At 39.5% G+C, this 12,836-nt stretch overlaps 3 protein-coding genes across 6 annotated transcripts in view; 1 reads left to right on the forward strand and 2 right to left on the reverse strand.

Annotated features, from left to right (window-relative positions):
• LOC126564519 (BUB3-interacting and GLEBS motif-containing protein ZNF207) overlaps positions 1-2,723 on the forward strand; it is a 157,221-nt gene extending 154,498 nt beyond the window's left edge. For 2 of the 3 annotated variants that reach the window (XM_050221584.1, XM_050221587.1), the window contains one exon: positions 2,495-2,723. In XM_050221584.1, the coding sequence (XP_050077541.1) occupies positions 2,495-2,589 (95 nt within the window). In that variant the 3' untranslated portion in view covers positions 2,590-2,723. Of the gene's footprint in view, positions 1-1,167; positions 1,360-2,494 lie in introns of those variants that run through there. The other variant, XR_007607081.1, reaches the window with a different exon arrangement.
• The window catches only part of LOC126564714 (cytochrome b5-related protein-like), a 253,063-nt gene that overhangs the window by 163,106 nt on the left and 77,121 nt on the right, over positions 1-12,836 (reverse strand). The gene's annotated exons all lie outside the window — the stretch shown is intronic.
• LOC126564618 (protein yellow) lies at positions 7,796-11,648 on the reverse strand. Its single transcript, XM_050221697.1, has 2 exons — positions 11,351-11,648; positions 7,796-9,102 (listed from the first exon to the last, which is right to left on the reverse strand). The coding sequence occupies exons 1-2, from the start codon at positions 11,646-11,648 to the stop codon at positions 7,964-7,966; spliced, it is 1,437 nt and encodes a 478-aa protein (XP_050077654.1). The 3' UTR covers positions 7,796-7,963.

A 12,836-nucleotide genomic window follows, 5' to 3' on the forward strand; every position in this document is an offset into this window, starting at 1 on the left:
TATTCATTCAATATTCAATAATGCTTCAAGAAATTAATTTTTTGAAACATATTAAAAACTATGAAAAGAAAACACGCCATGAGCAATCAGAATCTATAGAACATTCTAAATAATTTCAAATGGCTTTATAACGATTTTTGGAACAAAAAATGATCATGAGCGTTCTTGAATGCCCCAATGCTTCAAGCTTCTTATTATCATTTTATTCGTTTTTGTTTCATGGTGAGTATCTTTTATCTGATTATTTTAATAGTTAATTTTAAATTTGGTGACGTAGACTTTGTATTTAGGTTCTGTCCATTTCATGCGTTCCATGTGTGTTCTATCAGTTTGCAATGTGTGTGATAATTAACATCAAATCCTACTATTACTGCGCCTGGTTTTTTTCTTCTTCTATACTTAACACTTATATTATTCACTTTGCATGTTTCAAATGTAAAAATAGGCCACAAGATTTGCAGTATGGAAAAAAACTGTGATTATTGTTTATTTCAAATAGTTTCTGATTAATTTTCAACAAGTAACTCAAAAGCTTTGTACACAAAGGAAGAAGAAAATACAGTTCATAATTGATTCCTCTAAGAGGAGCGCATTTTAAGTACAAATGTAAATAGATAAATTAAATTTAATTATATGCTTAACCTAAAACTAAAGACGCCTGCGCACATATAATTACTAACTGAATCTACTACTAAAATACTTTGAACGAATAATAAGAAGTACTTACTGAATATAGCCCCTAATTAGAAAGAGCATTTGCGTAAGAATATAATTGTAAAATTCGTGTGAACCATAAAAGGTAATCGAATTGCTTCCATTTAAAACTTTAACAATGCTTTGTCGGTTTTTGTTTTCTCCTTATTCACACTAACTGTTATATAAATTACGAAAGTGTTTTGCATGCAGTAATCCTGGTTTGCTATTGATTCATTGCTTTTAGTAATGTGTACCGCCGTCATATGGCTGATGTTGATGATTGGAGTACTTACTTCTAATTTGGAAATGGGATGATTCGTAACAATCAAAAAAACAAACACACATCACGTTCCAAACCGTTTTCGAGAGAACCATATGTATCGGATATGGGTTTTGCTAACGAATGTTGGGTTTGGTGAAAAATGTCATCCACAGTGCCGACTCCTGTTGTTGTCTCTTTTTCTTTTGCAGGACACCAGTGCAGTACACAATCGAGAAATGAAAAATGAAATAAAATATAATAAAGGGATGGATGATAGTTTCATACCTGTTACCACTCTTCCCCGTGTCTAAGATAAGCCTATAAAATACTACTAACTCACTTAAATGTGTATTCTACTACCCCTTTTCTGCCAGTAACATTGTGTGTATGTGTGCATTTGTGTGCGTGTGTGTGTGTGAGTGTGTGTGTGTGTAAGTGTGTGCGAGTGTCTTAGGTTTGGTTCCTCTATTGTCCAAAAACTTGTGTTAAGTGTGTTATATAGTTTTTAGGCATTTTTGTTCTAAAAAGCTTTTGTATGCTTAGAAACGTTGACATGCTAATATGGCTATTTTTAATCAATAATGTAGTTCACACACGCGTCGCAGCAACGAACAACCTTTGGCGGACTAACACCAACAATGTACTTTATGTTTTTTTTTCCCACTAGTCGAATCCAATTCTATAAGTTCTTGCACAGTTTGTTATATGCAGAATGAACTTTTTTCCAAGTTTTTCTCTCTTTTTCGGTTTTTAACCAATTATTGTGTTCTATGGTACGGATTGTGTAGCCATTAGTGTTGTGCGTATGTGTGCGTAATGTAGTAACACTTAATTGTAACAGTTTGCGTAATTTAGTATCCTTTTTCACACCGTTTCTAACATAAGAAACCTAATACTCACGAACAAATTTTGTGTCTCATCATTGTCGTTTTGTGTGAATAATTTTGCTTTCGTACTTGTAGGGTAGTAGAAGAATGACTTAGACGATAAGTCATAAGAAAAAGCTACCAAAGTTCGTCATCACTATTATAATGTACAGTTATGTGTTTACTTCGCTCAAAATGGTCTCGCGCATTTCTCGAATCATGCGGTTGGAAATACATACAATCTGGCAGAGCTAATCAAGAGCAACTGGAGCAGATAAGCAAAATCAAATTGTTATTCGTATCTATATGTTCTGTATCACTACTTACTATACACTGTTATCGTTGCTGTTTTGAGTCTAGTTATAATTTTGATGATTTAAGTTCTGTAATAATGTACTGTTCACTTACTTTTATTGCTGCTACTATTGATATAATCGCTATTACTAATATTTATGCTATCTACTGCTACTACCATCCACAACCACAATCATCACCATCACCATTAGCAGCGTCGTTTGGTTCGGAAAATACAAATGAATGAAATCCCCAAAAAAATTCAAATAATCTAGTGTTACGTTTAATGGAAAATCGGCACCTCAATAACCCAGTTCTAATACGATGTGTTTTGTTTTGCATTTGCTTCTTCCCGTTGTTTCTCCTCATACCTTAGGTGGATTAATTACACAAATTCCGACAGTACCGGGCATGGGTGTTGTTTTCCCCGGCGCACCGATGCTACCGATGATGCCACCTCGATTCCGGTGATTGACTCAACCTGCGCTGCTAACCCACGTTTCAGTTCCGGCACAACGATCGCTTATAACGGCGGTGACATCCGCTTCTTTACCACCATTATTGCAACGGCTTCCATTATCAATAATCTATCCGTAAGTGAGTGATCAAGAACGCTGCCTATCGTACGATTATTTCACTCATGTTACCAAACGCTAGGAGGATGAATGAACTCAATAAGGTGCAATGTATTAGCATGAGCTTGTAAGTACAATCTTTTTTGTTGCTTAAATAATCATTTAAAATTCAAAGGTGTTTTAAGTGTTTCATGTTTTGTTTTTCCAGCATTTCCAGGCAACATCTGTCCACATGATTTTACAAATGAGAATGGTTTACTAATAATCGAAAGCCCGTGTATGGAGTATGGCGTGTATGGCATTAAACCATTTGGTTGTGAAATTGACCAAGTCTTCATCATCAATTTGTATAGCAGCGGTATGTGGTTTTTAATTCATTTTATAGCTATAAATTGTATAAAGACAAGGATAAACAAATATTGTTCCGCGTGTGCGAACAACTTTTAAGGCAATAATTCTATTATAATCCTTAAACCGGAAAGGTAAGAAAGTTGCATTAAGTAGAAATACAGGACAAAAAAGGAGTAAAGGATACCGGACAACGATATGTTGCAAATGTCTGCAATGCTCAAATATGTGATGTTTAAATTGAAAAAAAAAAATTAGTACATACCAAAGTAGAGCACTTAACAGCCGCAACAGCTTAGGGTCAGGACAGAAAACGTTTTGAGCTGTTGTACCATTCTTTGACATTGTCAAGGAAAATAATGTTTTGATTGAAAAAAAAGGAACTCAAAAAGCAACATTAAAATGTGCATCATGCGGTGATTAGAAATAGCAGGATGCTTTTTCCGGTGTTTGGGATAATCGTTCCGTGTAGAGCCAATGATCGAATTGTCCTCTTTAATGATTTGCTTTTTGTTTATGTTATTTAAATCGTGACAGCAATCTTGACCATATTATTACATCGTAGATGAAGTACAATGCCATGGCAGCTGATTCAGCATTCGTAGTGGTAATTAGCATCCACCGTTTGTTATTGTTGGTGTAGAATTAAATTTTGGTGTTCGAAATAACTCATTGCTAGCCTTTCCATCCACAATGACGGTTTGAATAATACTAGCTCCATTTCACTTTATAAATTAGACGCCCACAGTAACCGACACTTATAATACTTAGCTGCAATTGTGAAATGCATTGAATTGGGACTAGAATAGTTTTCTAACAGTGTGTTTCGAAATTCACTCTAGCAATAACGTTGCCTGTAGTGCCTGATAATATTGGGGCATGTTGGCTGCCAATCCATACATCCTAATATTTTTGAAATGATGGGTAAAAAGGTACACTTAAACTAACAAGGATTTTCCTGAAAAAACATTTTATTTGATGATATACGACAAACGCTGTCACTGAATGGATTGAACTTCACTTGTTTAGTATCCCTTTTAGATTGGTTGTTAGTTTTGATATAATGTGAAATTGTTCTATGAAAATGACTAACCAAGTTATTAAGGACCTACTATGCGATATTTCTTTGATAACCAAAAGCACTTTATTATTTATAATTTGGTAGAAATTTGTTTGGATAGTTTTTTTTTCATTGATGTACGGATTTACCATTATAACTTATTCGTTGTTTTACACTCCTGGTTTGTCCCCTAATCCCTCCCTCCTACTTTTATATTTTGGATAAAGGAATCATTAATTTTATCTCATCCGTCTTTGTTTGGACTACATCATCCACCAGCAATGTCTAAAGCACAGTTAAGTATGAGAGTGACCAAACAACAAGCATTGCGATATACTGATGCAATTATTACATGTTCAGTCCTCCCAGGTTTGCTTCCATATTTACAGTACGCGTCCACACGGTGCAGTATACCATCCTTTCACGGCCGGCAGACCGATCGTAACGATTGAAACACTTGTAACCGAAAAAAGCCGTACGTACAAAAGAATCAGGAGAAGGTACGAGAGATAGAGAGAGAGAGAGAGAGAGAGAGCGGAGAAATAGAGAGTGTGTGTGTCGTATGTTAGTTAATAGTAACAGTTTCGGTGGGTCGTGGGTTCATTTCGGCCTGGTTAACCTGTTTAGTTAAAGCTTTACCAACACTTTTCGTACTCATTCCTGTCTGTATGTCTGTATTTTGTAACCCCATTATCAAAACAACCAACCTAACCGTGATCGTGCAGGTGATTGTCTTAAGAGTAATGTGTCCTAAAAGCCAGGATCCTTTTGCGACCATCTACTCTTAGAAATCACAAAGTTGATGTTGGATGGGCACTGTTCCGTTCCCACCCTTTGAGCGGTCGGTTGCAATGCTTCCACCAGTTTCATCAAGGGTCGGCGACATTGGTCGGAGTTTTCTATACATATATCTTCTAACGAAATCTGACCATTTGTCACATCAATTTTGTTGAGTGGAAAGTCCCTTGCCGTAGAACGATGTGTGCAAAGTTTCGCCGAGTGTGCGGTACTCGGCCTCATCGGGGGCAGGCGAAATTGTCCTTTCAATTTCACAGTTCCTCTTATAACCTGTTTACTTAGCATTGCATTAACTACAATATGGGAGTAATATGATGGTGCGTGGTAATACGTTGTTGTCGTGAGAGGGTGTAAGGTGTGGCCTTGTTTTCTGTTAAGATGATGCTAGTTAACCGTATTATAAAGCTTCTTTAAATCACTAGATGTGCTCTTGTAATGCAGGATGATTGATGGATGAATGACTTCTCTGAACACATTAAAAGTTTTCACTTTGTATGCAATAGCTGTACTGGATTGTGATCGAATAGGTTGGAAACATTTTTCGTTGATTGAGATTTTAATTTAATCGCTTCTTTACCTTCTCCATAAGCCATCCTCCATTGCTTTTTTCTCGCCTTGTCGTACTTTGCCAGGCGTTTATGAACATTGACATTGTTTGTTTGTTGAATTGTTTTAAGCAAATAATTTAGTAACGTTGTCAGAACATGCAATCATTTCTTTCGGTTTATACTACTCAATACCTGCATCTTGGAACTGTTGGACTTTCCATCCCCTGTTTCGTGATCGGCAATTGGACATCAGAGTCATAGATTTTCAACATACAACTATTGTTTTTTTCCATTATATGGGGGTTTGAAGTGTAGTCGATTGATCTATATGTCTAACTCTCTTCCTTTCTCTATTTCTCTCTCTCTCTCTCTCTCTCTCTCTCTCTCTCTCTCACTCTCCTTCTCTTCAACATCCATCCATATCTCGTGTGTGTTCTCTTTGTATGTTTTATTTTTCAATTTTTTTCAATTTCTATTCTCAGTGAGTGATAACAAACAATTAGTACGGTTTTGAGCAAGTTTCAGTAGTGTGTTTAAGCACCGGTGATTCATCGATAAACTTTCTAACTCAGTCCTTAGCATATTGTTTTTCTTATTAGTTTTTTTTCTTCTTAAATCTTCATTGGTACATGTTAGCTGTTGGTAATTTTGGTTTATCTTTCGTTCGGGTGATCGTCTGTTTATGGTCGTACGGTATATTTGGGAAGGTTTTATTTTGCAGCTTTGATATGCTTAATGGAGGAAACCTAAGAAGCCTGTAGACAATGATACGGTGTGGGAAGGATTTTCATTTTGACTTGATTTGGCATTACTTTTGCGGTGCTAGTATGAGTTTGCTATGAACTTTGCGTATCCATTTGCAATAGAAATCATCCAATACACACTTCCGATCTGTTCCATGCTTGATTAACATTTCAAGTTCAGTTTTGTTCAGTTGTACCACCTAACATAAGATATTGTTTCCCCGTTTTCGTTTCCGGATTGTAATGATTGTTACGAGTTTGAAGCATCGATTGAGTTTTTCCATTTCACCTATCCGATATAAGCTGTAATGTTCGGTTGTATTTTCTCAATGCTTTACCTGTACAAAGCTATTGTTAATTGTGTAATATTAGTGAAAAAAAAATGCAATGATGAAATGAAAATAGGCTCGTAAGATTCATGATTATGCCTAACAATATGCACCCAGCATCAGCTACGGATCAATGTATTTGTGAAGTAATGTCATGTGTAGCTTAAACAACATCTAACCGTAGCACATACTTGAATAGGTGCCAGTCTCTGACGCACGCACTACCACACAGCAGGAGTTTTTGCATTATGTTTCGATGTTTTTGCGGGCAAACTAGTCACCATATCCTTTCCTCGTAACAGATTATTGGTGAATGGTGAAACAGCAGTTGAACTTAGTGCTGGTAGTGGGAGATCATATACACGAGTGTTATCGTAGAAACATATTCACTGATAGAGCGATTGAACGATAAGCAACCAATACTAGTGTGAGAAGCAATTTTGAACGTAAGTTTTTAGTGTGTATATTTATCATTTTCGATTGCAATCGACGTCTGGATAGGTTGTATATATAGCAATTATGTATAATAGATATGCATAAGGATATATATACACACCTACGTGCCACGCAAGGCAAGACAAAGTATGTTAATGATGTTTTCATTTGTTAAATGTATTCGATAGTCGGTAAACGATCTATTCATTCAATAATTATTCATTGGCGTAGCGTGTCACCTAAGATTGAACAAATGATTAGGGATATGGTAAAATAAATGTATCGGTTGAAAAAACAAAAACAAAAATGCGCATGTACTTTTCGAATAAATGATGACAAATGATGATGGGCTATCAGCTTACATTCATGCAATAGGTTAAAAGGATGCAATAAATACGTTTCCTTTTTGTTATATGATTCAAAGCTGATCGACTTAAGCTTACCTGTCTGACATTGTAGTATGGCAACAATCTTTTTAAAGTTCCAATGACATACAATTTATTAGGTTCTTTTCTCTATATTTATTTTGGTACGTTGACTAACAATTAACAATTATGACACAACTGCACTCCAGCCGTTACAAAACAAAACTGTGTTACAGCAATGGCTCTGGATAAAAAGAAATGTGTCTGTGATGATCACTTATGCTGACGTAGAAGGAAGCAGACAGTCAGATAGAATAATAGAGTTTTCGTATCAAATACAGCGTATGGTAGTGTATAGTCTGTAGTTCAAACATTTAGCAGAAATTATACGATGTGGAATAGAATTATGAGTTAAAATGGTTGGAATCATTTAGCCATTACTCTCTGTCTCCGTTCCATACTGATTATAAACACAAAGGTAAACAAGTAACACGAGTGCACGATACTGTTATTTCTTAAATGGACGAAATACAAAGTACACAACCGTTTCGTCGCTGCAATACCTAACACGGATCCCTGATTCTGGTTGCTCAGCAAACAGAGAGAATAACAATGGAATGCTACGGGCTACAACGTGGGGTTGCCTATATCCTGAAGCAGTAGTTCGATAACAGTAGCACAATAATCATCGAAAATAGTGCCATCGTGCTGGTCGTAAAGTGTAACACACTGACACCGGTGGAACCAACTTTGGGCGCTAAAGTGCTCGTCGAGGGCCGTAAAATGTCGCCCAGATTGGTAATAATGTCAGGCAGCGGCTTAATGTTGGTATCACAAGCTGTATTTTGTATCGCGTCCTTCACCGTGGCCGTTAGAACACGGAAGTTGATATCGTTTCGATTGAGTGACTCGTACATGTACTGGTGCATCCGATCCGAAAGTACCCAGAGATTACTTTCGTCGTCCACCTTGACATCGTTGGGGAACACCATATCGACGGTGCTCATGTACACCCGCCCGAGCGATTTGATCGTGTATGCTCGGTTGGACGTTTTCCAGCACGTGATGGCATTTAAGTTTGGCAGCGCGTAAAAAATGACGCCCGTCTTCTGATCGACGAACGCCACACCAGCCTGACCGTTTGGACCGCGCGATCCCAGTATCTTAAACTCGTGGTAGTTGCTCGGATCGGTAGCAAACGTTTGGTTGCGCAGCACTTTGGTTGACACGGAAAATTCATTCAGGGAGCTTAACGGGTGGAAATAAAGTGTAGCATAGCCGTCGGATTGTGGCTTGAGCGCAATGCCGAAGAGTCCGTCGTCCCACTGGAAGTTAATGCCGGTAATGTTATAGTTGCCGGCGAGCGGATCCGGATGAAAGAAGTGATGCTTCACACGCCAAGACTCTTGCTGTTTCCAAGAGTAAACCACCAGCCCCGGACTACCGAGATCGGCCGCGTATGCAAATGTGTCATCGCAATCGGTATCTTCTACAGCAATGTTGGCGTAGAATGAGTTCTCTTTCAGGTGATCGGCGGGGAATTTGTACCGTCGCAGCAGATTATCGTTGTGCAGGTCGTAGACTAGGAGCGACGTTGGGCTGGTAACGGTGGCATTGCCTAGAAGCTCCTCAACTCCGGTGTCCAGCACCCACAAACGTCCGCAGCGATCAGCTCGTATCCGAAATGGAGACACGATTTCTGGGGCTTCCGCCTCACTGCTGGAGCGTTTGTGAGCGCTCCAACTAGGATAGGGATGTAGACGGGGCGATTGGGTGGTGGTTTCTGGAAGGTAAATGGAAACAACAAAGAAGTGTGTTAATGCCTGTTGTTGGAATAATCGCTGTTTGGATGAACTTTCAAAGCATTGATATTCAAAAAAATAGTCTGTGGTTACAACTTTAATGACCTGCTTGACGTTGACTGCCATATAGGTAGATACTGGTACGTCAGCTAGTTCAGATAACCAACCCTTATTATGGAAGTGTTGGGCAGGTCTATTTGTAAAGTTACACAGCTTAATAACACACTTCCCTGTTAACAAAATTGCCTCAGTAGTGTCTTAGTTGGCGGATTTACAAAGATTTTGTCAATAGGGTCGGCACATGCATGCAAACCTCGGCTGGACGGTACGCATGACTGACTATTCAGCTGTGAACACAAGTCACAGACTGCAATTAAGGAGGGCTTGCGGGTGGTAAGTGGGGATACGATACGATCATAAATCGAACACAAATTTCAATAAAACTATACACAAAATAGTCGAACATCATTTGCATATAAATGGTATGAGAATCAAGAAAAGCATTAAAATGGATCGAGTAACTAGTTCCCGTGGAAAACTAGTTCTGCGCAAACTACTAGACCATTGAACATGGGCTAATTTTGTACCGTGGAATTGAACGTGCTGAAAATTAGTTCCACACCCTCGGCGTTGCCACGAGCTGTAGTACTATAAAAACCCAGCCTTGGAACACCAATAAGACAATGGTAACATTCACTGGAAGCATGATATGCGTTTTTTTTACACATTGCTATTGAGGTGTATACCATGCAAAGGCGTCAGCTACCGGTGCATGGCCAAAGACTTAAACGATTGTTAATCGATCGAGAAACAAGATCGCTTATTTGCAGTTTGCAAGGTTAGCCAACAAATCAGAAGTGTGGACTCTGTGGACTTGGGGAACGGTATTCGTAATTTTCCCTCATACATTTGGCTGATGTTAAATCTGGTATTGCCCCACAGAGGTGGGCATTCTGTGCTCCAGTCATTGCCCAAAGGCAAAAATCTATAGATTCCACACTTTGCGTACGAATCATAGTCCCACGGGGCAAGACACGTTAAACCGGTAGAAACCGCTGACCCCTTGACGCGTTCAAAATTTCCCATGACACATAGACTTTACGATGGTTTGATAGCTGCCATATTAATTTCAAATTAAAAACAAACTTCTTGTTAACGCTTCGAGTTGAGCAAGTGTGAGTCATGACGCTTCGTCTCACAGCATTTCATTGGTAAGTTTGTATGTCGTTGGTTTGAGGTGGATACTTCGTGTAATTATGGAAACCTCTCATCGTTCAAAAACATATATGAGCTAAAGCTGTTTGTGTTTGGAATTTGACATATCTGTTTGCGGTATGTTTTATTTATTGGATTCTGGTTTGAATGCGAAATTTGCGATTGTTGATCGACTCGATCCTTTCACACGCAGCCATTACGTGTGTTCGTTATAAAAAATGGCAGCAATAAAGAATGTTTTACATTCTAGTACACTCGGTTTTCTTTGTACTAATGATGTTTAAAAAAGGCAAAAAAGGAATTATAACTAAAATGTTATGCGCATATAATTACTTTAAACTCCGCTGCCGTGGCTAACCACCCTTACCAACAGTTTACATCAACCAGAAGGATGCAAAAGTTTACCACAATCTACAAAAACGAGATGTTGGACTAAACAGTAGTGCACAATAGTAGGGAAAAATAATGACAAGCCGTGTTCTAAATGTAACCGCATAATGCTGCTGCAAAATGGGGCTCTCTAACCTCCATCGCCAAAGCTTTGATTCGACCTTAATCTAGGCACCTTCGCGGTCTTGTATGCCAACACAGAGGCACGCGCGCGTGAAGGTACGCGGATGTATGAATTCGATGGCGCGTGCGCATACAGTTGGTATTGAGAGGCGTGTGAATTCGATGGTAAGATAATGCGATCGCGTCGGTTCATTTGGCTTCCTCATTTCACGACCGTGGTCAGGGTACGGTCAGTGCAGTGTAAAATGCAACTAACACGATCATCCTTGAACTCCCGCGCGCACACCCAGCTCGACCGTGCCCAGCTAGATATACCGGCTGGAAAGGAATGTTGTCAATTCAGATTCAAATGCATTGACGATTCTCCTAACTCGAGGACGGAGCAAAAATGAATAAATTATACAAATTTATAACACCAGATATGTATGCAGTGCATGTTGACTAGATTACACCATATTGTTTTTTTTTTTAGGGGAATTTGCATAAACGCACCAAACCTACCGTTGAGATTGATGTATCCTAAGGACGCCGGAATGCCTTCCTTCCATCGAGGCAGTGTCAAAAATAGTCGCTTCTTGTAGACCTCCAGCCCGACCGGTATTACATTTTCTGGGATGTAACGTTTCGAAGCGATCGCTTCCTGTCGTTCGGCTGCACTTGGAAATTCGAAATCGATTTCTTTCCATTGATAGGCCACCCGTAAGTTGTCGTTGGCCGAGGTATCAGCAGGTAAAAGAGCTATTATGCAGCAGATGGCGGTGATGATCAACGCCACTGGCGTCCGACTGGCTGTGATCATTTTAGTTTACTAGCGTTTACTACTTGCACAACGATCGTACTGCAATATCGAGAACAAATTTCTTCACTATTTTTCGTAGTGCACCACGTGTTTGAATCACGTCTAGTGGGATGGTAACGGTTCTAAACACTCGATCGATACTGATTTATGCCTTAACTAAACATGCATTACACTAAACACTGGAGTCGACGAATGTGCAGCACTACAGACATCCACTATTCAAGCACCACCGAGCGAGATGCGATCGTAACACAGAATGACGCGAACTGTTCGCGAACAATTTAATACCGGCTTAGAACTCTTTTGGTCGTAGTGTCGCTCTAACAACTTCTCACTTCCACCGACACCGTCGTCGTTCGTGCTTCACGGACCCACTACTACTGTACTAATGTAACTGCACAAACCACTCTGACCCGACCACTCGCGTTCAGACAGCGCACCCGAGTACACCAACCTTCAGCATCCCGGCACGAGTTGCTCCAAGCACCGGCTCACTCTTGCTTCTTCACACTGCATCGCACGGCGTATCATTCTTTACCGCTCGCACGTTGCCCTCGGAAGCTCTAAGGCACGTTGTCTGCCGTTTGGATACTTGGGTCCGTTGGAACGTCCACCTTTCTCGCCGGCAGGCTTTCAACCTGGATGATAGTGAGAGGAAACAAGAAGAAAACGATAGTGACCAAAAATTAAAAGAACTTGCGCAGTAAGGTGAACTGCTTTTTCGTGCTCCCTTCCCACAGTCGCTCACACACACACACACACACACACACACACACACACACAGTGAGTGTGTGTTGCTTGCCTTTCCAAGGGTTGGCCACCCCTATTGACACTGGCAGTGTTTGCCGTCCGTCTCTGTGTGGTTTCCCGCGCGGTGGGCTTTTTTGATTTGTTCGCTAGTATACGCGTGTGTCGCATACTATTGGTCATTGCTGGTCGATAGCTCGAAATAAAAAAACTTTAACAATCATTTACCCATGACGCATGCATTTCAAGACCTTTGCTGTTTAGGGATTTTGTTCTTCTAGTCATTTATGGAGGCTACAGATTTGTCTCTTTAGTTTAAGGATTGCGTTTTGAAATATTCAGTTCAGTTCAGCATTTTTTCTGTGGTTTTGTTTGTTGCAGTTTCACCTTGAAGATTCACCAAGACATTTTTAATGTTGGTCGCCAATTCCTACGTCGAGC

Source organism: Anopheles maculipalpis, chromosome 3RL (assembly GCF_943734695.1).
Source record: "Anopheles maculipalpis chromosome 3RL, idAnoMacuDA_375_x, whole genome shotgun sequence".
NCBI classification, from domain to species: Eukaryota; Metazoa; Arthropoda; class Insecta; order Diptera; family Culicidae; genus Anopheles; species Anopheles maculipalpis.